This window comes from Podarcis vaucheri, assembly GCF_965113315.1.
Source record: "Podarcis vaucheri genome assembly, chromosome: 7".
Classification (NCBI taxonomy): domain Eukaryota; kingdom Metazoa; phylum Chordata; class Lepidosauria; order Squamata; family Lacertidae; genus Podarcis; species Podarcis vaucheri.
The window spans coordinates 14,040,191-14,065,174 of NC_138765.1; the positions used below are offsets into that span (position 1 = coordinate 14,040,191).

The 24,984-nt window shown below is 43.3% G+C and overlaps 1 protein-coding gene across 2 annotated transcripts; it reads right to left on the bottom strand.

Annotated features, from left to right (window-relative positions):
* Nucleotides 1-12,110: 12,110 nt before the first annotated feature.
* On the bottom strand, nucleotides 12,111-24,482 carry LOC309537741 (phospholipase A2 inhibitor gamma subunit B-like). 2 transcript variants are annotated; one of them, XM_082232735.1, is made up of 5 exons: nucleotides 24,382-24,482; nucleotides 22,645-22,767; nucleotides 17,061-17,213; nucleotides 13,316-13,462; nucleotides 12,111-12,406 (listed from the first exon to the last, which is right to left on the bottom strand). In XM_082232735.1, the coding sequence occupies exons 1-5, from the start codon at nucleotides 24,431-24,433 to the stop codon at nucleotides 12,228-12,230; spliced, it is 654 nt and encodes a 217-aa protein (XP_082088861.1). In that variant the 5' UTR covers nucleotides 24,434-24,482; the 3' UTR covers nucleotides 12,111-12,227. The 2 variants fall into 2 exon arrangements, with proteins under 2 accessions (XP_082088861.1, XP_082088862.1); XM_082232736.1 differs by lacking the exon at nucleotides 17,061-17,213.
* Nucleotides 24,483-24,984: the final 502 nt, after the last annotated feature.

Sequence of the window (24,984 nt, forward strand, 5' to 3'; positions counted from 1 at the left end):
GGCAAGAACAAAATGCTGGACTAGATGGGGCATTTTTCATTTACACAATGCTTCCTTATCTATATTTCCCCTGTAGTTCTTAAACTCTGTGGATGGGGGCGGGCCTTGGACACACCAGAGAATGGTTGTCCCAGGTGGCTCCTGCAGGCTGAGGGAGAGGATCTGTAGGGCAGGGGTGGAGAAATATTTGACCCTCCTGAAGTTGCTGCAGTACAGCTCCCATCAGCTACAGCAAGCATGACAGACTCTGGTACCACACCTCTCTGTACGCATTTCGTTAAATAAAAATAAATATAAATATTGGGAACAAGCAATCTATGAATGAGGATCCTTTGTTGTTTGGCCTTGTGCTTTATTCCTCTCCCTTTCAAAGGAACCACAAGTCCTGGTTCCTTCCTTGTCCTGCTTTAATGGCTGACCCCCTGCTTAGTTCCTTCCTGGAAACATGATGAACAGCACAGCAGCTGTGGTTCTGCTCACCTGGATTCAGAAGGGTCAAGAGGAGGCAGGAGATCAGGAGTGTCTTCATCATTCTAGAGAGCTGAAGAACCACGAAGGAGTTTGAGAACAGCACTGGGCCAAGCAAGGAACTGATGCATGAAGAGGCTTAGTTGGAGGAATTTATAGAAGATTGCAAGGAGCACTTTGCCAGCATCAGGAACAATGGATTCAGGACAAATTGCTAGAATTCTAATTGTGCTATAGCATAATATGAAGCACTTGTAGAAAACAAATTAAATCTCTTCCCCCTTCCAATAACTCCAAGGACACGTCTCTCTGCCAGCATCAATCTCACCTCCCTGGATATGGGAAAACAAGTCCCATCAGGTTACACTAGAATTCAAAGCTCAGCAGTGAAATTGGATTAGATCTCCAGAAGTCCAGGCAATTTTGCCAGATTTCTCTGATAGTCAGAATTACAAATTTATTTATTTTTGGTAAGGGGCGACAAGTGTCTGTCCAGTTTCCTTTGTTGTACAGTAATAAAATGCACAGTGACTCAAAGTCTAGATTTCCTCCATCACATTAAAAGCACTTGTGTTTGGGGAAAAGAATTTGTGCATTTGTTTCTAAAGATAATTTGGTAACAGCTAAAAGCTGGGGTGGGGGCAGGTCTCTGTCCAGAGGAGCTTGCAGATTTAATAGACTAGCTTATTCAGAAACTGGATATATGCAAACACACACACACACACACACACACACACACACACACACACACACAGAGAGAGAGAGAGAGATACATTTCCTTTCCTTTTATTTCACTTGTGATGCCGAGGAAAGCCAAAGACAGTGTGAAAGACATGGACTTTGGCATTTGGGCAATGAGGGAGAGTGCCAGCATCACAGATGTCCAGGGAGATTTGAGAAATATTAAAGACAGTAATGCATTCTTACTGCCCGACTTATGTTTCTATTATGTGGCTGTATGACTTTGTTGGTTGAAAGAGTGGTTAATACTGAAGACTGTTCAGTTGCTAGATTTGGAGCGACATGATAATAATTTTGGCCAGTATGCATATCTATGGTATGATAAAGCTAAAATACCTAAGAGTTGCATGAACCATGCAGTTAGAAAGAACCTTTATAGGGTATAGGAAAAATATAAAAACCTCCTGGAAATGAAAACACCTTTATGGCTCTCACCCAAACTAGCAATTTCTCTGAAAAGATGGAATACAGAACAACATTGGGCAATGTACAGAGATCTCTTGGACTTTTCAGAGCAAGAGATAAAATTAAAGAAATCTGAAGAAACCAGGAAGGGGGTATGGATTGCCTACAACATTATCAATTAAATGAAGCTTTCACATAGGACAAATGAAATGGATTTATGAATCAAATTTCCGAATTTGAAAGGCAGCTTACAGGCAGTGCAAAATGTATAAGTCACCTCTAGAATGGGAGAGAAAGGATGAACTGGTAAAATCAGCTGTGATACATTGTACGAGGGATTTAGGACATAATACAGAGTTCAGTGTGTGGGAGAAATTATGGAAAAAAGATTGAAAATTTCTAGCATGTTATACATTAAAAGAGAATTTTATGAAAAAGATATATAGATGGTACCTGACACCTAGTAAGTTAGCAAAAATGTACAAATCAGATACCTGCTGGAAATGTAAAGAGAAGGAAGGTGCCTTATATGTGTTGGATATGTAAAATGGCCAAGGGCTTCTGGGAGATGATATACAATGAAATAAAAAAAATTGTTTAAAAGGTCTTTTGGAAAAGGACCAGGAGCCTTTCTCTTAGGAATAACTAGTGTAGAGGTCCTTAGAGATCAGGGGGAAAAAATGTTTTTATATGCAGCTACAGCAAATGGTATATGTTCAGAAATTTAAGGAGGGTACAGTTCCATCAAAGGAGGAGAGATGGCAGAGGAAGTTGATGGAATATGCAGAAATGGCTATTTTAACTAGTAAAATGAGAGAGCAGGACGAACGGGGCCTTTAAGAAATAATAATAATAATAATAATAATAATAATAATAATAATAATAATTTATTTATACCTTGCCCTCCCCAGCCAAAGCCAGGCTCAGAGCGGCTAACAATAGTAAAAATAGCACAGTTTACATAAAATCACAGTCAATTAATTGAAATACATTCTAAAATCAGTTCAGAGTCAATTAAATTAAAGTTCTGTGAAGATTACAGAAGGAGAGAAGGGGTCAGACTGTACCTTGGCCAAAGACCTGGTGGAACAGCTCTGTCTTGCAGGCCCTGCAGAAAGATGTCAAGTCCTGCAGGGCCCTATTCTCTTGTGACAGAGTGTTCCACAAGATCGGGGCCACGGCCAAAGAAGCCCTGGTTCTGGTTGAGGTCAGCCTAACCTCCCTGTGGCCTGGGGTCGCCAAGATGTTTCTATTTGAAGACTGTAAGGTCCTCCGTGGGACATGCCAGGAGAGGCGGTCCTGTAAGTACGAGGGTCCCAGGCTGTATTCGGCTTTAAAGGTTAAAACCAGAACCTTGAACCTGATCCTGTACTCCACCGGGGGCCAGTGCAGCTGGTATAGCACAGGGTGAATGTGATCCCACAGCAAGGACCCCGTAAGGAGCCTCGCCTCGGCATTCTGCACTCACTGGAGTTTCTCTAGGTGAGCTTCAAGGGCAGCCCCGCGTAGAGCGAGTTACAGTAATCAAGCCTGGAGGTGACCGTTGCATGGATCACTGTGGCTAGGTCAGGGTGAGAGAGGTAAGGAGCCAACTGCTTAGCTTGATGGAGATGAAAATATGCCGCCTTTGTTATAGCTGCAATCTACACCTCCATTGAAAGGGAGGTGTCAAAGATTACACCCAAACTCTTAATGGACGATGCTGGCACTAGTTGCACCCCCGCAAGAGATGGGAGTTGCCCCCCCCCAATCCCATATCATCCCGACCCAGCCAAAGGACCACTGTCTTTGAAGGATTTAACTTGAACCGGCTCCCATGTAACCATCCAGCCACAGCTTTCAAACATCTTATCAGTGTGTCTGGGGCCGAGTCAGGATGGCCATCCATCAACAGATAGAGTTGGGTGTCATCAGCATACTGTTGGCAGCCCAAACCAAAACTCCAGACAAGCTGGGTGAGGGGGCACATAAAGATGTTGAAAAGCATCGGGAAGAGTATTGCACCCTGTGGCACTCCACACACCAAGGAGTGGCATGACAACAGTTCCCCCCCAAGCACCACCCTCTGTCCCCGACCAGAGAGAAACGAGCACAGCCATTGAAGGACTGTGCCCTGGATCCCCACGTCGGCAAGGTGGTGGTCCAGAAGTTTGTGATCGATCATGTTGAAGGCTGCTAACAGGTCTAAAAGAATCAGCAGCCCCCACCCGTCTTGATCCAGCTTCCTATGGAGCTCATCTGTTAGGGCAGCCAGAGCCGTCTTGGAATGGATCCAGAGCTGATGTTTCATCCAGAAACCCACCAAGTTGTTCAGCAACTACTCTCTCCATCACCTTACCCAGGAATGGAAGATTTGAAACTGGGCGGTAATTGGATAGATCTAAAGGATCTAATGATGTTTTCTTTAAGAGCGGGCACACCACTGCCTCTTTCAATTCCCCTGGGAATGTCCTGGTGCCAAGGGGAAAATTGATGATATCCCCTAGGGGGCCCAGCACCTCGTCTGGACACTCTCCAATCAGCCAGGATGGGCACGGGTCAAGAGGACAGGTGGTGGGCTTTCCAGCTCAGAGGAGTCTGTCCACATTGGTTGGGGATATTCGGTAAAAGTGGTCCAATACTGGACCCGAGGACAGTCGAATTAAAATGGTTTGTAGAATATTTTAAAAATCACTCTGAACAAATTAAAATGTTAGAATTTGAAAAAAATCTGTAGTATAAAGTAATCTGAGATTAAATGGAAAAAGATAGAACATGGAATATTTAGAATATGCAGCAGTAAAAGATAATTAAAATTAACCATCAAGGGGAGGGGAAGGGAGGTAAAAGGTAAAGGTACCCCTGCCCGTACGGGCCAGTCTTGACAGACTCTAGGGTTGTGCGCTCATCTCACTCTATAGGCCGGGAGCCAGCGCTGTCCGCAGACACTTCTGGGTCACGTGGCGAGCCAGCGCAGCACACGGAACGTCGTTTACCTTCCCGCTGGTAAGCGGTCCCTATTTATCTACTTGCACCTGGGGGTGCTTTCGAACTGCTAGGTTGGCAGGTGCTGGGACCGAACGACGGGAGCACACCCCGCCGCGGGAATTCGAACCGCCGACCATGCGATTGGCAAGTCCTAGGCGCTGAGGTTTTACCCACAGTGCCACCCGCGTCCCCCATGTATTATAATGTATTATAATACATGTATTATAATTATAATGTATAATAATAATAATTATAATTATAAATAGCAGAATGTAGGCACCCTATACCTATATATAGAAATGAGCAAACTGGTGATATTTTAGGGAGCAGGCTAGCATGCGGGGCCCACTACTTAAATAACAACAACAACAACAATTTTTATTTGTATCCCGCCCTCCCTGGCCAAAGCCGGGCTCAGAGCAGCTAACATCATATAAATAAGACATAAAAATATAATAAAACATAAAACAATATAAAAGTCACAATAACTTTAAACAATTTATATCAAACAAAGCAACATTCAACAATCCATCAGAATCTAATAGTAAACAGTAAAATTAAACATCAGCAAATAATAATTAAACCGTTCAACCACAATAAAGAATTACCAATCTATAATCAATAAAAATAACAGCAAATCACAATGCATAAAATACCACAAAATATACAAAACCATGTAAAAGGATCAAGAGAAACAAAGACATACAACTTATAAAACTTTTTTTTAAAATAAAAAATAAATCATAGGAGCCTACACAAAACAAAACACCATACATGGAATGAGTCTACCCATGCGGCTTGATGGAGGTAGAAACTGTCTCTCATGTCTTGTTATGCTGCCGTTTCTACGGGGATATATTTATCACTCCTGTTATACAAAAATCTCTAAATGGGTTCAAACTTCAATGTCTAAAACTACTGGTAGAGGACAAGGATCTAGAGATCACGCTAAGCGTGGCCAAATTCTGTGCGACTGCCATAAAACTTAGGGAACAAGCTATACTACCAGAATAATTAAGGTTTTAAATGATAATTTTAGGTTATATTTTAGTAATCAAGATTTAATATATATATTTAATTGCCACTATATCTGAATTGTCTCTGTTATACCCAATTGCAATTCAATGTATTCCTGTTGTGTTTTATGATTTTCCTGATATTGTAAGTGAGCCGGAACTGGTCTGTGACGGTAATAATAAAATTCAATTCACTGTTGTTGTGTGTAGGTTTTATTTTATTTGTTTTTTATCTTATATTTGGAAATGTACATCCAGTTTTTCCCCTTTTATTTTTTTGGGGGCCCCCAAGAGAGTGGGTCCCTAAGCTATAGCTTATTTAGCTTATACGTAAATCCGGCACTGGTCAGGGAGATCCTTTGACCTAAAATAAGAACTTGTCGTGCCTCATTATTTATGGTTTAAGATGGTCTGCTAGGTGGGGGTGGGGGTAGGGCGCCTGGAAACACAAAACATTGATTATAGTACAGCAAGTAAATCAAGGTTTCTATAAAGTGTGCCATCTGCAAAGGAGAGTGTTGTGTTGAAAATGGTGTCATTTTGTCCAGATTTTCAATATGGGGAATATGTCAACCCTACCATGACAGTATGTATAGGGTTGCATGGCCCAAATATTATGCCCACTTACTTTGGATTTAATTCTCCCCAAAAGTCAAGAGAGAGAGAAGCCAGGAACAGTCTCTGTTAAACAGAGTGAAGAGTGGGCCTCATTCTGAAAGGTGAGGTTGGAGTGAGTGTTCAGGTGCAGGTTGACATGGCTCTGGGAAGCACTACAAAAAATAATAATCAGATGACACAAGAAAGGTTCAATCCATTCTTCTCTTGCTGGTAATGTGCTTTAATAGGGGGACATCTAAATAAAGTTCCAGGAAGGGATTTCAACCACATGCCTTAAAGGCCTTGGAGTCCATACTCATCATGCCTTTGTCTCTGGCACAGGTACACACTGCTGTTTTATATTGTTGCATAGCACCCCAATCTCAGAGCTGCGAGAGTCCAGGGGTCCCTGGGTTCGTGTTTCCTTTGAAAATGAGGCACAGTGCAGACCGTTGTGCCTTTTCAACAGATGGTTTATTTGCATGTATATAAAACCTGAGCCTATGATGGAGAGGTTCACAGCATTAACACCTAAAAAGGTCTTGTTTCTCCCATATCCGCAGCCTTGGTTTCAAAAAGACTTCAAGATTGCTCTATCTTTCTTTCTCCTAGTTTGCTGCTTGACATCTGGCTGACATCATTGCAAAAACTCTGCTCTCAACGCTTGCTCTGTCTGTTGAGGGAGAGGGCTCCACCCATTTTCCATCTCACACGGAGCCCCTTGATCCCTCATCATCTCACCAGGAAGCTGGTTTGGCTGCTCTGGGAATTAGGAGGCTTGACTAGCTTTTAACACTTCCATGACCCAGGGATTAGATGGACTTGGTAGACATTAGCAACCCCCAAACTCACAATAATATATTTTTATTGTGTGCCATTATCAGTAGTGGGGCTAAAGATGTCTTACAGATTTTGTGTCCATGTTTATGGGGCACGGGTTGAGGAGTGTCAGTTTTGGGGTGAGAAATGTCCCTATTTTCATCTGAGGAATGTTGGAGGATATGTAGTGGCTATTCAACATCAACATGAAGCTATTGGGAGCAATCATTTAGAGTTTTGGAGCGAAATGTCATCCATATGTTGAAGATACCGAACTCTAGAATCTCCATTAAGCAAACTGTGGATTGGTGCCTGGATGCCATGGTGCATGACAGCCAACAAACTGAGGTTGAACATTGAAAAACTGGAGGCCTTGTGAATGAGTGATTTCGGGGTCGTGGAGATAGGTCAATTGTTTGGCAGCCTGGACACAGTGGTTCATGCACTGGTAAATTCAAGACTTGATTATGGCAGCATGCACTGGGACTGCCTTTGTATCAGGTCCAGAAGCTGTAGCAAGTGCAGAACTCAACAGCCACATGCCTTATAGCAGCAGCATACTGGCCATGTGTCACTCTGAGACAGTGGCACTGGTTGCCAATTTGCTTCCAGGTCACATTCAAGGTGCTCAAGTTTATATCCACAAATTCCCAGTCAGTTGCTGGGATTTGCAAATGGGGCGAGTGGTGTCGCTGTCCAGTCTTGCTTTTAGGCTTTGCACAGGCATCTGGCTGGCCATTGTGACAACAGTGAGCTGGAATAGCTGGCCTGGTTCAGCAGGCTGATGTAACCAATGGCCAGTTGAAGCTTGTGGGAAATCTAACATTTCCCAAATCTTGATTGCCTCAAAGTGGTGCTCACCCAGTGTACCTGCTGAAGAGGAGTGGATTCACAGTGTACTTGCTGAAGAAACATGGTTTCACAATTTCTTTCTAAAATCACTAAGCTGCTCATTTGGCTGAGTAAGGGAAGCCAAAGGAAAGAAAAAAAATATGGTAAATTATGGAGCCCTTTTGTAATCTATACCAGGAGTGGGGAACCTCTGACATGTGGGCCATATGCAGCTGCTGCCTGCCTCTCCACAGGGTCCAGGAGAGCGTGTGTGAGTGCAGGTGGTGCATTGTTTCTCGGCTTGGGGTCACAAGGGGGACCTACGAAAATGTTTGTATATATTGTGTGAAGACTAGCATTAACATTTTGTGTAGAACTACATAAAATCCCATGACACTTCCTCCTCTGTCTGCTTCCTCTTCTGCCAACATGCCCCTGCCTACTGGCCCCCATGGTGAAAGTACACAAGGTGAGAGGTGAATGAGAAGGCGAACTTTCCTTGCCTCTCCTGTGGACGATGTGCTCTGCCTTCTGAGGGGACTGCCATCCGCCTGTGAAGTGTGGGATATGAACCATGCAGCCAAACCAACAATGTCTTTTTGCTAGATAGGCACATGACCGGAGCTGAAGCCCTGTGAGTTTCTTCCTGTAAGTTTCCTAGAAAGAACTCTGAGAGACACTCCCACTGTGACCCATTTTGGGGAGAGTGTGGGCACTTCCTCTCCCTCTTTGCTCTCTCATCATCATTCTTCCAGCAATGTAGAACCATTTGCTTGTCTGAGCTCCAAAGCTCAGACTCCACCATCAGCTTGTGTGTCTGTATGTCTTTGTAACTGGATTACCATTTTAAGCCCCTCTGGACAAAGCTGCTGTATCTGTTACTCTTCAACAAGTATTCTGAGTGAGTGATGCTATCTTTACCTTTTTCAAGCAAGAATCTGTGTGATTATTACCGTATTTTTCGCCCTATAGGACGCACTTTTCCCCCTCCAAAAATGAAGGGGGAATGTGTGTGCGTCCTATGGGGCAAATGCAGGCTTCAGGAAGCTGTCCGCAAGCCATGGGAGAGCTGCGCGACTTTGTGCAGCTCTCCCATGGCTTGCGGAGAGCTGCCTGTTCTGGGGGCTGGGGTCGGGGGAAAACAAAACTTTTTTTCTTTATTTCCCCCCAAAAAACTAGGTGCGCCCTATGGGCCGAAAAATACGGTATTTTAAGGGGGAGAAAAAGGAAAGACTTTTTAAGCAGCAAGGGGATACACTCTGCTGAACTTACAAACATGAGGAAGGGAGGATAATATATAATAAATACAACTTTTCCAAGCATCAATACACATCTCTACTTGAAGGGCAGCAGGGGATGGCATGGCGTGACGTCATACCATCATGTTGTGCTTGTGTGTGGTGGGCACCCACAAACTGGGACTCAGGTTGGTGCCTCTGGTCACAGGTGTCTCCTCCTCCTCCTGCAACAGGCTACTCCCCTTCTGCCCCCCCCCAATAAAATCCCCGGAGGGGCATGAAAAGGGCGGAGGAGAGATCAGCTGTACACAATCTCAGTCATGGAAAAAGCCCTGGAGAGGAGACTTAGACAGATGCGAGGTGTTTGGGGATCTTTCGTCTTGGTAACTGATTTCATGGAGTAAAACCCACAGGAAATGAGCTGTTGTATTCATTAGGCCTGACACTCTGTGAAAATTGTGTTTTTACTAAGAAAGAGTTAACTCAAACTTTTGTGGAACCAGAAGAAACCTGAGTCCTCCTAAAAAATGGACGCAAAGCTTGCTAGCTCTCTTTAACTGTGAGACCGAACTGTCTGCCTCAACATTCAGTCTGAGCTGTTACATGACTGAAATGTGTCCCAGTATAGGACTGTGATTGATTAATCTCCCCCAGGAATTTCAAAACGACCCTTTAAGAAGTATCTGAATTTGTACAAGAGGGACAGGCCACAACAAACTTTAAAATAAATACCTTAGAATATTTACATGGTTTTGCAGAAGAGAATATGCTGTACTCATTGATTGATTCTTAAAGAAATTACTGAAGCATTAGCTTTGGTGGGGGTTGCGCAGCACATCTGCTGTGGCACTCCCCATTTTACCTCTAGTGGTGAAATGGGATATACAGTGGTACCTCGGGTTACATATGCTTCAGGTTACATATGCTTCAGGTTACAGACTCTGCCAACCCAGAAATAGTACCTCCGGTTAAGAACATTGCTTCAGGATGAGAAAAGAAATCGTGTGGCAGTGGCGCGGCAGCAGCGGGAGGCCCCATTAGCTAAAGTTGGCTGCATCAATAGGAGTATAGCATCTAGATCAAGGGAAGTAATAGTGCCACTGTATTCTACTCTGGTCAGACCACACCTGGAGTACTGTGTCCAGTTCTGGGCACCACAATTCAAGAAGGACACTGACAAACTGGAACGTGTCCAGAGGAGGGCAACCAAAATGGTCAAAGGCCTGGAAACGACGCCTTATGAGGAACGGCTAAGGGAGCTGGGCATGTTTAGCCTGGAGAAGAGGAGGTTAAGGGGTGATATGATAGCCATGTTCAAATATATAAAAGGATGTCACATGGAGGAGGGAGAAAGGTTGTTTTCTGCTGCTCCGGAGAAGCATACACGGAGCAATGGATCCAAACTACAAGAAAGAAGATTCCACCTAAACATTAGGAAGAACTTCCTGACAGTGAGAGCTGTTCGACAGTGGAATTTGCTGCCAAGGAGTGTGGTGGAGTCTCCTACTTTGGAGGTCTTTAAGCAGAGGCTTGACAACCATATGTCAGGAGTGCTCTGATGGTGTTTCCTGCTTGGCAGGGGGTTGGACTCGATGGCCCTTGTGGTCTCTTCCAACTCTATGATTCTATGATTCTATGACTCTATGATTCTATGATTCTAAGTGGTGCTTCAGGTTAAAAACAGTTTCAGGTTAAGAACGGACCTCCGGAACGGATTAAGTAGGTAACCAGAGGTACAACTGTACCACTCTTGACAGCAAGGCAGCCCAATGTCTTGCATTCTTCTTCTCCATTTCTTGTTTCTCCCCATTTTACCTTAAGTGGAGAAATGGGATGCACCAAAGTCGACTAATTATTGATTAAAATTGGACCTGAAAGTCTGGCCAGGGATTTCACCCCTGCTCGCTGCCAAAGCTATCTCCCATCTCCAAGCACTACAGTGGTACCTTTGGTTATATACACTTCAGGTTACATACGCTTCAGGTTACAGACTCCGCTAACCCAGAAATAGTCACTTGGGTTAAGAACTTTGCTTCAGGATGAGAACAGAAATCGTGCTCTGGTGGTGCGGCGGCAGCAGCAGCAGCAGCAGGAGACCCCATTAGCTAAAGTGGTGCTTCAGGTTAAGAACAGTTTCAGGTTAGGTACAGACCCCAGAATGAATTAAGTACTTAACCTGAGGTACCACTGTATTATTTTCCCCAACAAATGTTGCATTTGGTAAAATAACACAACACACATTATTAACCATACAGTGGTGCCTCGCAAGACGAAATTAATTCGTTCTGCAAGTTTTTTCTTCTTGCGAGTTTTTCGTCTTGCGAAGCACGGTTTCCCATAGGAATGCATTGAAAATCAATTAATGCGTTCCTAGGGAAATCGCCTTCAGACCAGGTCCGGGGACAGTCTGTCCCCAGACCTTTTCTGAAGGCTGGCGGGGGAAGAAGGACTTCCCCGCAGGGCTCTCCAAGCTGCGGATAGCAGCCTGCTGCCCCGCACGAGGGGCGCTCTTTAGCAGAGTGTCCCTCGCGCGGGGCAGACATTCACAGCTTGGGGAGCCCTGCAGGACTTCTCCGCAGGGCTCTGCAAGCTGCGCGGGGAAGTCCTGCAGTCGTGCGGGGCAGCAGGCTGCTATCCGCAGCTTGGAGAGCCCTGCGGGGAAGTCCTGCAGGGCTCCCCAAGCTGCGAATGTCTGCCCCGCGCGAGGGGCGCTCTCTTCTGAATGTTGGCGGTGGGCAGGAAAAACCCTCCTCCCACCGCAAGCCCCGGGAAGGCTGCGCGCCTTCTCCTCCGTTCCCGGACCTCCCACCACAAGCCTTCAGGACAGGTCTGGGAACAGAGGAGAAGGTGTGCTGCGTTTCCCCGCTGTCCCAGGAGATTTCCCTATGGGCTTTCTTCTTGCGAAGCAAGCCCATAGGGAAATTCGTCTTGCGAAGCCTCTAAAAATCGGAAAACCCTTTCGTCTTGCGGGTTTTTCGTTTAGCGAGGCATTCGTCTTGCGGGGTACCACTGTATATATTTATTTTCGACATGATTCAATTATTTCATTTGCACATGAAAATCAAATACAGCCTGTCTTTGAGGAGGAGCTTCTAGACTTCTAGAAAGAAAGCCTGGGAGTCCTCAGGCTGAGACCATCCCCTCTTCAACCACTAGGCTGCGCGGTGGTGTCTTCTGTGGCATCCTCGTTCATTGCTTCAGTGCACTCTAATTGAGTGATCTTAAATCCCGATGATTCAAGATCAGTCTCCAGCAACCCCTGATTGTATTCACACGTACTACTTGTTGCACAGCCTCGGACAGCGCCCATCAGGATGCTTCCTCCTGTTGGGATAAAAACCACACACATATTTTTGGAATCCAAAACCCTCTCCCTCAAAATGAAGGGTGGGCAACTTTTCTCAGACCAAGAGCTGTTTTCCAGTCTGGGTGACCTTCTGGGAGGTCCACAGGCCAATGGAAACATATGTAAAATTAACCTTTACACGGCAGGCTATTTTATACATACATTCAAACCCCCCTCTCTGTCCTCCCTCCAGGTAACCAAGAGTTCAGGGGCAACAATCCAGCCAGGCCAAAGCATACAGGTAGGCTATGAAGTGGGGCTTGTGAGGGGTGTGGCCTAGGGAAAGGAGGTGTGGCTAAGTAGGATCCAAAGGGCCAGAGAGAAAGAGTCCAAGAGGAATGCCTTTGGCCCCTGGGCCTGTGGGTCTCCATCCTGCCCCCCTCCAATTTAAAGTGCAAATTTTAAGATGTATTATTATTTAACAAAATCTATATACCGCTTGTTTGCAGTAAAAACTGCTAGGGGTTTACAAGAAATATTTATATGAGCAGTTAAAACCATTAAAACATTTAAAACTATTTGGAATGAACAGCAAAAGGGAATAGAGAATGTGCCTATCTGAATGGGTTTTAAAGGTGTTGCTGGGGAAAAAATGGAATAAACTGGCACAGGGTTCCAGACAAGAACCCCAGAAATCACTAGTCCCTTCCCTGTATTCTCCTCCTCCTCCCACCTCCCTGTGCACACACCCCTCCTCCTTGGGCTCTTGCCCATCCCAGACACTCTGTGAAGGCAACGTGGGTCTCCTAATAAATTTCAGCACCCTTAATAAACAAAGTATCCTAGCGTCTTTTAGGGGAAGCCATGACTGCTCAAAGTGGTGTGATACTGCTTTAAATGCATAGTACAGATGGGGCCCTAGCTGCACTCCATCATACAAGACTCACCGAACTTCAGGCGACCCCCAATGTAGAAGCATTGATCCTCCTCATTTCTGCAGCTGACGGTCTTCAAGCCCTCGCAATCGTCTGACAAGATGGAGAAGCAACTCGGGCACTTCAGCCCATTGGGCTCCCTCGTCTCACTCTCAGGCACTGGAAAAAAATCACCACACCACTCCAACATTGCAGTTAGTCAGTGTATTTATTTTGCAGATGCAAACCAAAACTTGCTGTATGTGAGGGGTGAAAATTGTACTTCTTCCAAGATGGATGCCTACTACCTTCTAGCACATCTCCAAGCGGAGTGCTTCAGCCATGCTCCATTCATCCAGGGCTACATCAAGGCATGGTGCAAGAGATTTCTGACTGGGGCCACATTCATAGCATACATTTCAAGCACAGGGATACCACTTTAAGCAATTGGGCTTAGCACTGAGCAGCATTGGGGGACATTCTGAGAGACAAAACGGCAGCCACAGATGCACACAAACGATGATAGAATTCTACAAAATGGCCCTCTTCCTGAGAGCGGGAAAGAGAAAGAAAGCTCTTAGTAGTTTTATCCTTAAAAAATCACTTCTGGAAAACATGTGCTTAGTTTTGGTAAAATCATGATTTCACCTAAGAAAAAATGCCAGCTAATAAGAGCTATTGTGTAGGGGTTTTTTTGCTGATCCATAGCTCTGTGAAGGGAATAGGAGTTTTCCAATTAACTCTCAACACCCTTAAAAATCTACCACTCCCAGAATTCTTTGTCCTAGTGTTGTTATAGTGTTTACAATAAAAACTTACACAAGGGTGTTGGGAATGCTAGGGAGAACTACAAAGTGGTGCCTCTTCCCACCAAGGAAGGAGGGGTGAGTGAAGGTCTACATCAGGAACACGGGAATGTGAACATCTACATCAGAAACAAGGGTGGGAGGAGACCAGACTTATTTCACACGGGTGTTTGAGGCTAAAATGGAGAGCATGAGGGCTCTTTGGAGGAAAGAGTAGGGATGTAAGTATCAGAAGCTGCTGCAGGAGAGGGACTGTGAGTAGCATCACGCATGAAATGTTTCTAGGACTAAGGAAAAACTGTGAAGCTCCCTTATAATTTTTCCTCATGGATGCTGCATGCTGTTCAATTAATCTTGTTATTGATACATGGTTTTTGGTTTTGTTGTATCTGCAGCCTTTCTTTTACTATGCTATGTTGTTAAATAATGCAAAGATCCTTTTAGAAAGCCCTGTTCTGTGGCGAAGGCAGGAGCCCATGTTGCGGATGTTTGTAGAAGGGCTGGCCAATCCAGAGGTATCCTACTACTTTCTCACTCGCTGGATCATCACCTTGCTGTGGTGAGTTGGTTTGCACGTTCCTATGACTTGAGTGAGCGAAGCTGTCGGGAATCTCGTACTCCCAGCAGGGTCACCCAAGTCAGTAAGGTCAAAGGGAAGGAGCTAGAGAAAGAATGATCCCAAATAGTCCTCAATGGCAGAACAGGCTGATGATTACAAGCGGTATGTTAGAACAGCTGTAAAGACAGATGAAGGCTGCAGCAGATAGGAATTTACCGGTTCATTGTGACTACTCATGCCATCGGAACAGAGCCCTACTGCGAAGATTGTGCCTTGGTCAGCATGCACTGATCTACACACATAAAACAAATTCACACACAGGTGTCTTCCAAAAACCCATCCGAAACCCAAAAAATCCCATGGCGATTGGCAAATGGTAATGGGGCAGGATCGTGAAATGTGGAAGTCCTTAGTCATGAACCGGCACATGGGCAGTGGATACAGATTCAGTCGTTCTGACTCAAGGAACGAGGCAGTTGAGTAGAAGGAAAAGGAGGCTACACTTTCTTCTGTAACAAGAACATCTGATACATGGGGTAGGCTTAGCTATCAAAAATGTTCTTGTGAAGCTCCTGTCAGAAGTCTCTAACGGTAATAATGAGTGACTCTCAACCTCCTAAATAAAGCTCCCCAAAAAACAACAGGCTTCCATTATAAGCACTTCTGCACCAACACTGGATGCTGATGAAGGCATTAAAGAAAAATTTTACTCTCAGAAACTATAAGGAAAATAAACTCATCCTCCTGGGTGATTTTAATGCAGGGGTTGGGCGAGATTTCGATCTGTGGCCTGGGACTACTGGAAAAGAAGGAATTGAAAACAGCAACAGAACAGAATCTTACTTTTGACAATATATGCAGCGCACAACCTTGTTATTACCAACACACTCTTTTGACAGAAAAATTAATTTTAAACTTCATGGTGGCATCCTTGATCAAATCACTGACACCTCTTAGACTACGTGATCGTCTGTGCTAAAGATCGCCATGATGTGCTCCTAACCGGAGCTATGACGAGTACCGACAACTGCTGGACAGATCACCGACTAATACACTCCACGATGGCTATCAAATTATACTTTAACGCCGGCTTCAAGGAAGGAAACCAAGGCACAAAATGAACACTCAAGCCCTTCAAGATCCCATTAAGTGGGATTGCTTCCAAACGACTCTTAAGGACCATCTACTTTCAGAATTCCCTGATAAGATCGAGGTACACTGGATCAAGCTAAAAACATCCATTATTGCAGCCTGTGAACAAACTATTGGATACCAAGCCAAGAAACAGCAGGACTGGTGTTCTGTTATTCCTATCTTCCTCTGCACCTGAGGGTCTCAGTATGCAATTCATGGTAGCTCACTAAGCCAGCTTTGAGGTTCTTGGTTCAAATCCCAACTCTAGCTTCTGTCTCTTGTTTGAAAAGGATGGTGATACAGGCCTGCGTCATCAACTGGTGTACGCCAGGAGCCTAGCCGGGGCTTAAAGATGGAACCTTTGTATTAATTGTTTCAGTGAGGGCCACATTTCCTTCAGTGAAAGCTTCTCAGGGCCACATGCCAGTGGCAGGGCCTGTTGCGAAAGTGAGTGGAGCAACAAATGTATTTTTTTTTTAAAAAAAAATTTCTTTGCACCACCTGGTTCTCCCCTTTGTGTAGATAGTGTTCCTCTATAGCTTAGTAATTAGGTGGCACTGGAGCCCATTGCATCTAATACATCTTTCTTAGCATTTGCTTTAACCTGAAGATATTAATTCCCTGAATGCAAACTTAAAAAAATCAGTTCCTTCCCATACAAGAAGGACAGAGGCCGGTCCCACTAAAAATATCTCTGCAAATGCAAATGCATCAAAGAAAATGGGTCACTCTAGGTTTGGGGGCTAGAACTCTGGGAAACCAAGGAACCAGTGAAGTGTAGTGGTTAGAGGGTTGGACTAGAATCTAGGAGACCAGGGTTCAAATTCCACTGTAGCCATGACACTTGCTGAGTGGCCTGGGGCCAGGAACCATCTCTCAGCGTAACCTATTTCACTGTATATTTTGAGGCTAAAATGGTGAGCGGGAGCTCAAGCGTTTTGGAGGAAAGCATAGGAAGTAAATACCAGAAGCTGCTGCAGGAGAGGAACTGTGAGTAACATTATGGGAGGGGTGTTTCTAGGACTAAGGTAAAACTGTGATGCTCCCTTGTAATTTTTGCTAATAGATGCTGCATGTTGTTCTAATAATCTTCTTATTGTGATTTTGGGTTTTGTTCTATTTGTTCCCCCCACCCCCATACTATGGCTCCAATGCTTCCCTGCTTGTTCCCTCTGTCAGTGGCTCCTCCCTGGATACTGCCAAAAACTTGTTTGTCTTTCTTTGACCTCTCTCATTACTTGAGTTTTGTGAGATCATCTTTCCTGATGATGATACTTACTTTCAGGAGGTCCGCTGTTGCACATATCTGTCTTGCAGCAGGAGAGCTTGCTGCGCAAGTATATTGATGAGGTTATGGAGACACTGGAATAGTTTGCATCACACAACTCTGTATCGATGCAGGACTTGAGAACCATTGTTGACCCAAAAAGTGCTATAAAAGAAAGAATTGGAAAAGGGAATAACTAGACCTGGAGATAGGGCTGGTCCACCCATGAGGCAAGGATTGATGATCACCTTATGTGGCAGGATCCAGAGGGGCAGGTGATCTGACTACCAAGAAAAGTATTGCTTAATGCTCCTGCCTTTGAAGCGATGGTGTGATCCTTGGAGGCAAGATCTGCCACCTCCTCATCAGTTCCTCTCCCCCATTTGAGCCACCCCATGTCTCTGTTGTTCGTTGCAGGGACCTTGGAGCTCCTTCCTTTTCTTTTTTAATATAATGTTTATTGAAACTTCTTTTTTCCTTTATAACAACCAAATAAAATTTCCTCATCACGTATATGTTTGCTCAATTTGAGCATTGACCTCCTCCCGTCCCACTCCCTGACTTCCATATGCAATCACTTTTATCTTCTCATTTCTAAATCACCCTGTTTACTTACCTCCATACTTAAAATACTTCTAATATTTATATACAGGTATCAAATCATAACCTAACAAAATATTTTAAATCAATCCTGTAAATGTTTTAAAATGTTTGTAATGTTCATTCATATATTGTACAAATTTACTCCAGTCCTTTTCAAACACTTTGTCTCGCTGGTTTCGGATTTCTCCCGTCAGTCTCGCCAGCTCGGTGTATTCAATCATCTTTGTCTGTCATTCTTCCAACGTTGGAAGTTCCTGCTGCTTCCATTTCTGGGCTAATATATCCTTTCTGCCGTGGTAGCATACATAAATATATTTATGTCTTTTGGAGAATTTTTTCACCTATTATCTCTAATAAAAAAGCCTCTAGTTTTTTTACTAAAATTATTATTGAAAATCTTTTTCAGTTCATTATATATCACATCCCAGTAAGCTTTAATCTTAGGACACATCCACCACATATGGAAGAAGTTCCCTTCCCTATCCTTACATTTCCAACATTTCCAATATACCTTATCTTGAGTTCTATGCATTTTAGCAAATACTACCTCGGAGGCTCCGTCCGCCTCGCTTGTGCCCATGCAGGAACACTGCCTCTTTCCGTCTTAGAAAAAAAATTAACAGTCATGGAGAGGGAGAAATTTCAGGACAAGACAGGTTTGACAGTGGTCAAGAAGGTGAAATACTTAGGGGTTCACTTGACATCAAAAAACTTGAACTTGTATAAAGACAATTATGAAAAATGTTGGTCAGAAATTAAAAAAGATCTAGAAATATGGTCAAATTTGAAACTGTCAATGTTAGGCCGAATTGCAGTCATTAAGATGAATGTATTGCCTAGAATGTTATTTTTGTTTCAAACATTGCAGATTTTGGACAAGATGGACTGTTTCAAGAGGTGGCAGAAAGATATTTTGAAATTTGTCTGGCAGGGCAAAAAGCCCAGAATAAAATTTAAGGTACTGACAGATGCAAAAGAAAGAGGGGGATTTGCCCTGCTGGACTTAAAATTGTACTACGAAGCAGCAGCGTTTTGCTGGTTGAAAGAGTGGATGCTCCTCGAGAATACAGATATCTTGGATTTAGAAGGTTTTAATAATACATTTAGTTGGCATGCATATCTCTGGTATGATAAAATCAAAGTGCATAGGGCCTTCAAAAATCATATTGTCAGAAAAGCATTATATAATGTTTGGATAAGATATAAAGACTTGTTGGAAAACAAAACCCCTAGATGGTTGTCACCCTTGGAGGCTAAGGCATTGAAAAAGCTCAATATGGAGGCCGAATGGCCAAAGTATTGGGAAATCTTTGAACAAGATGGAGATAAATTGAAGTTACAGAGTCATGAGAAATTGAAACCTAAAGTAAGAGATTGGCTCCATTATTATCAAATAATGGAGGTTTATAAACAAGACAGGAAAATTGGCTTCCAGGTGGAGGAATCAAAATTGGAAACTGAATTGATAGAACCCAATACCAAGAATTTGTCAAGAATGTATAATTTGCTGCTGAAATGGAATACACAAGATGAAACAGTTAAATCGGCTATGATTAAGTGGGCACAGGACATTGGTCATAACATTATGTTTGCTGACTGGGAATGGTTGTGGAACACCGGTATAAAATTTACGGCATGTAATGCCCTAAAGGAAAATATTATGAAAATGATCTACAGGTGGTACATGACCCCAGTCAAGCTAGCAAAAATCTATCACTTGCCTGACAATAAGTGTTGGAAGTGTAAAGAAACTGAAGGTACCTTTGGTGGACGTGCCCGAAGATTAAGGCTTTCTGGGAAATGATATATAATGAAATGAAAAAGGTACTTAAATGTACTTTCCCTAAGAAACCAGAGGCCTTTCTTTTGGGCATCGTTGGCCAATTGGTGTCGAGGAAAGATAGAATCTTCTTTATGTATGCTACGACAGCAGCAAGAATACTCATTGCAAAGTATTGGAAGACACAAGATCTACCCACCGTGGAAGAATGGCAGATGAAAGTGATGGACTATATGACACTGGCTGAGATGACTGGCAGAATCCGCGATCAGAGGAAAGAGACGGCGGAAGAGGATTGGAAGAAATTCAAAACATATCTTAAGAACTATTATAAAATTGAGGAATGCTAAAGTGCCGAGGTGTTGAGAGAAAAAGGGATACAGGGACACAAGATTAAGTCAAAGAAAGGACTAAGAGGACACATATTTGACAAAATTGTTTAGAAGCTGTTGAAATAATTTTGTAAATTGGGATGCAGAAAGGGGAGGTATGGGGGAGTCCGAGAAAAGAGGGCTATGGAAAAAAGGTCTTGAAATTATACATGTTTGTTTGTCTTTTTATTTGTTTGTATTGTTTAAAAAATGTTGTAAAACTAATAAAAAATTCTTAAAAAACAAACCACTGCCTCTTTCCTTGTGGGGTGGTCATTCGCAAAGCGCAGGCTGCAAAGCCACCCTACCTATCCCTTGCAGGGCTGCCTGCACTGCTTGGCTGCCTTCGACTGGCAGTGGGCTCCGTCTTTCCTACTGTGCTGAAAAAGGCAGCCAGGTGGCAGCCAAGAGCCTGCACTCCACCCAGGTACTTGCAGCTGGGGAGGGGGAGCACTTTAACTGAGTCCCCGACCTACTATTGGCTCATGTGAGCCATTGGTGATTTGGGGTTTCTGCAAAATTGCTTGGCTGAGGCGAGTGTAGTGGTGTGCTCTTAACCCAAGCAGTTTAAGGAGGGAGGGAGGGAGGAATAACCTTTATAAGCTTCATCATGTAGCTTGTTTCTCCCACTGCCGGTACCAGAGACAGACCATGATGGTGATTTCACTCAGCGATATATCTTTAATGAAACTGCCACCCGTCCTGAGTCCCTCTGCCTCCAGTTCCAGGCTGCAGCTTGTTTTCTTTTTCCTCAGTGTGCTGCGTGCTGGAGGCAGAGGGATTCAGGATAGGCAGTGTTTTCCCCACCGATTTACTACTGAGTGAAGCTGTCATCACGGTCTGCCCCTCATACCGGTCCTGGGGCGAAATATCAATAAATTGCCCAGGCCGAATCTTCAGTCACCCTTTATTCCGGGTCTGCGGGGTGGGGAACATTTTATGGTTTGCCTCAGGTATCCAATTGTCTTGAGCAGGCCCTGCTTGGAGCAGAAAGAGATTTCTCCAGTTACCGTATTTTTCGCTCTATAACACGCACCCGACCATAACACGCACATAGTTTTTAGGGGAGGAAAATCTGTAGGCATGCCACCCGTAGGCATTTCCTCCATAACACGCACAGACATTTCCCCTTATTTCTAGGAGGAAAAAAGTGAGTGTTATGGTGCAAAAAATACGGTATATCTATTTGTTGAATGTGAGTAAGGAATGGAGAACCTTTGGCTGTCCAGAGGTTTCTACCACCCTTCTCCTTATTGAATGGGATCAGTTCAGGAGGCTTCATGGGAAGGGATTCATCAATGAAATAAGTTTTGTGGCTGCCCAGGTAACTGGACAGAGTGGATTAAAATCAATTATTTTTTTTAAAAAAATCAAAATAATCAGATTTTTAAATTAAAATCAGAATTTTTAAAATTTAAATTGGACTTTTAAAATTTAAAATGTATTTTTTTTATTAAAAAAATGCTGTTGGTGGAAAAATCTTTCTAAAGATAGTTTTCTATTTAAGTTACATTATAGTCCAAAGGCTATCCTCATCGGGAAATAAGGATTTGTTTTAAGTTTTCCATGTGTGCTATAACTGCCTACAAGGTATTTCTTAAAAAATCATTTAACCACATCAGTTAACAAACATGGATACATATGCTATAATGTTATTGTTTTAGTTAAATAAATTGTATAGATTGTTATTAATGAAATGATTATTTTTCTCCTTTCAGTAAAGTACAGCAGAAAAGTTATCCAAATATAAATAGTTAATTTATTAAACCTCACAAAAATTTCATAATTATCTGTGAATGTATTTCTAATAGCATAACCAAATCAGTAATTTTTGATATAACTGTAAAAACTACTCTAAAAATTTATTATTCCAAAAATGAAACCTTCATCTCATTGTAAATATTGAGATTATACCAGCAAGAATGAGTCTTTCTGTAAAAAAATAATTAAATCAAGTCTTAATGACTAGTGATTTAAATCATGATTGAAATTGATTTGATTGAAATGAAATCCATCCTGTAACTGGACCAATGAGAGTCAATGCTGGAGCTAATAAAGGGAGCATGTACCACAGGCAATTAGGAAAGGGCAATATGTCAGTGTCAGTTTCTCTTGGTTTCTTATTTTAAGTTCATTTCTCCACATTTTCATATCAGTTTCCAACTCTCACCCCCATCAACATTTAGTGTGAATGTTATTTTCACTCTTAGGCCCTATGTGCAGGGTCATACTGATTTAAGCAGTTATGGTTTCCCCCATTGGGGCGGGGTGTGTGTGGGATATTTGTTGACCATATTGGCTGTGAATCCTGGCGGACTAGCTCTCTGCCTTGCAGGTCATTTTTCACTTGGCCTGGGAGATAGGAACCACACAGACTGACTCCAAATACAAAAGCTGAGGCTGCTGAACTGACACTTGGGTTGGGGTATTGTTTGGCTTGTTTTGTTGTTGTTACTGATATCCATCTTTTCTATCTTTATTTTTAGCTCTTCTTATGAATTAGGTGACTGTTGCTTGATTTTGTTGTAGGTTCTTATATGCACACTTTACCCAAGTATGTGCATTTGTCTATTGATTACATGGCCGGACAACTGAATTGCAAAAAGGGAAGAAGGGCAGATTCTGAAGGATGGCTTTGTTTTGCTCTTCCAATTGAGTAAACACACTTTTAAATATGAACTGACTTTAATTTCTTCCTTGCTCCTACAGGCAATGCAGAACTTAGAACACTACTTTATGAAAAGTCATGTTCCGTGGCTTGTGGCTAAGATATGGCCTTCGAAATTGAGTCAGGGGGTGTACGTTTTGGTGATCAAAGAGGTTGAAAGTTCTTCTCACTTACACAGTTTGCCAACTCCAGGGGAAGAGAAGCAGGACTGGTCACTGGAGTCGTCACACTCCTCAATGGTGGCATTTTTGCAATCTTTTCCTTCATTGAAACAAGACTCACATGTCAGAGATGCCACTGCAGACAGGGGGGAAATGGGTTTAGAAAACTTTAGTAACTGTGTAGGAGGAATAGGTCTGCGTCAAGGTACATGAACACAACACTTTCTGCTACAACACCATCTTACAAGAGGCAGCAAAGGCTACCGACTTTGATAGCTTCAAAAGTGGACTGGATAAATTCATGTTTACCATCCGCTATTGATATATTTTTTCCTGCAACTTTGGAGGCACTATTTGTCTGAATACTAGTTACTGGAAACTGCAGAAAGGGAGCTGTTGCACTCAGATCTTTCTTACGGGCTTGCCATAGGACCCATGGCAAGAACAAGATGCTAGACTAGATGGACCATTGTTCATCTACATAATGCTTCCTATAGATAGATAGATAGATAGATAGATAGATAGATTCTTTATTGTCATTACACTAGTGCAACATTGCACAAGTGCAACGAAATTGGATGCCAACCCTTAAAAACAACAAAAGCAAAACAACAGCAACAACCAAACAAACCACCTTCCAACCACACCCACACCCATCAAACTCCCAGGTCTCACTATCGAGTTACAGCATTCAAAAAGGCCACAGCTCTTGGATAGAAACTGTTTTTCAGTCTATTTGTCCTAGACTTGATGTTTCTATACCTCCTGCCAGAAGGCAGTAGTGCAAACAGACTGTATCCCGGGTGAGATGGATCCCGCAGGATGTTGTTTATATATTGTTTATATGTTGTATATATATTCCTTCTGTAGATCTTAAACTCTGTGAATAGGGGTGGGCCTTGTATAGACCAGAGAATGATTGTCCAAGATGGCTCCTGCAGGCTGAGGGAGAGGACCAGTAGAGAAGGTGTGGGGAAACCTTTAACCCTCCCGAGTACTACAACTCCCATCAGCACCAGCAAACATGACAGACTCTTGTAAGCACATCTGGTACCCCTGGAACCTGACTCCACCCAGAGATTGGGGTGGTGTGTAACACCAGCAAACTAAAAGATTGCATGGGGTGGGGCAGGATAATTCCGCTCCGAAATAAAAGGTTAACAACTTTGGTTGGCCTTTGGTCAGCCCCCACGGCTTTTCTCATCATCAAATCTGGCCCTCTTTGAAAAAATTTGGACACCACTGCTTTAAATATAAGCTAGGATTCTGGTTTATTGAAGAGTGAACTACTCCCTCTTTTGCTCCCCCAATGTACTTGGAGATGCCATACCTCTGTATGCATTTGGTAAAATAAATATTATTGAGAACAAAGTTTCAGGAGGAAAGGGCAGAATTTGAGTGGACGATGAGGGAAGCAGACAGGAAAAAAGTTCAAGAAACATACTCTTTGTTGTAGATGAAACCTAGGATTCTGGTTTATCCAAGAGTGGGCAACTGCTCCCATTGCTCCCCCAATGGATTTGGGGATACTGCACCTCTCAGTATGGATTTGGTTAAATAAAAACAAATATAAATATTGGGAACAAACTATCCTGATTGAGGATCCCTTGTAGCTTGACCATATGCTTTATTCCTCTCCCTTTCAAAGGAACCTTGTTCCTTTCTTCTCCTGCTTTAATGGCTGACACCCCCCCCCCTAATTCCTTCCTGGAAACATGATGAACTGCCCAGCAGCTGTGGTTCTGCTCACCTGGATTCAGAAGGGTCAAGAGGAGGCAGGAGATCAGGAGTGTCTTCATCATTCTAGAGAGCTGAAGAGCCAAGAAGGAGCTCGAGAACAGCACTGGGCTGAGCAAGGAACCTTGACGCTTAGTGGGAGGAATTTATAGAGGATTGCAAAGAGCACTTTGCCAGCACCCAGGAACAATGGATTCAGGGCAGTGCAACAAATTGCCAGAATTCTAATTGTGCTATACCATAATATAAAGCACAGTGTTGAAAAGCAATTAAATCTCTTCCCCCTTCCAATAACTCCAAGGACACGTCCCTCCTAATCTGTGCCAGCGTCAGTTTCACCATCCTGGATGTGGGGAAACAAGTCCCATCAGGTTACAGCACTGAAATTGGATTAGGTTTCTGGAAGCCAAGGTGGTTTCCCTGACAGCATGAACTTTTTTTGAAAGGGGGACAAATGTCTGTCCACAGTTTCCTTTTTGGTACAGTAATAAAATGCACGGGGACTCGGATCTCCTCACTCCCATTAAATGCAGTTGCATTTGGGGTAAATCAATCTCTTCCCCCTTCCCAGGGCTCCAAGGACATGTCCCCCCTTTAACCTGTGGCACCGTCAATT

Coding starts and splice junctions, on each gene's coding strand:
- LOC309537741 (XM_082232735.1), bottom strand. CDS start 24,433: ATGATGAAGACACTCCTGATCTCCTGCCTCCTCTTGACCCTTCTGAAT. Junction 17,214..22,644: donor CCCTGGAGTTGGCAAACTGT/GTAAGTGAGAAG, acceptor TTTCTTTTATAG/CACTTTTTGGGTCAACAATG. Junction 13,463..17,060: donor CAACAGCGGACCTCCTGAAA/GTAAGTATCATC, acceptor ATTTTTTTCCAG/TGCCTGAGAGTGAGACGAGG.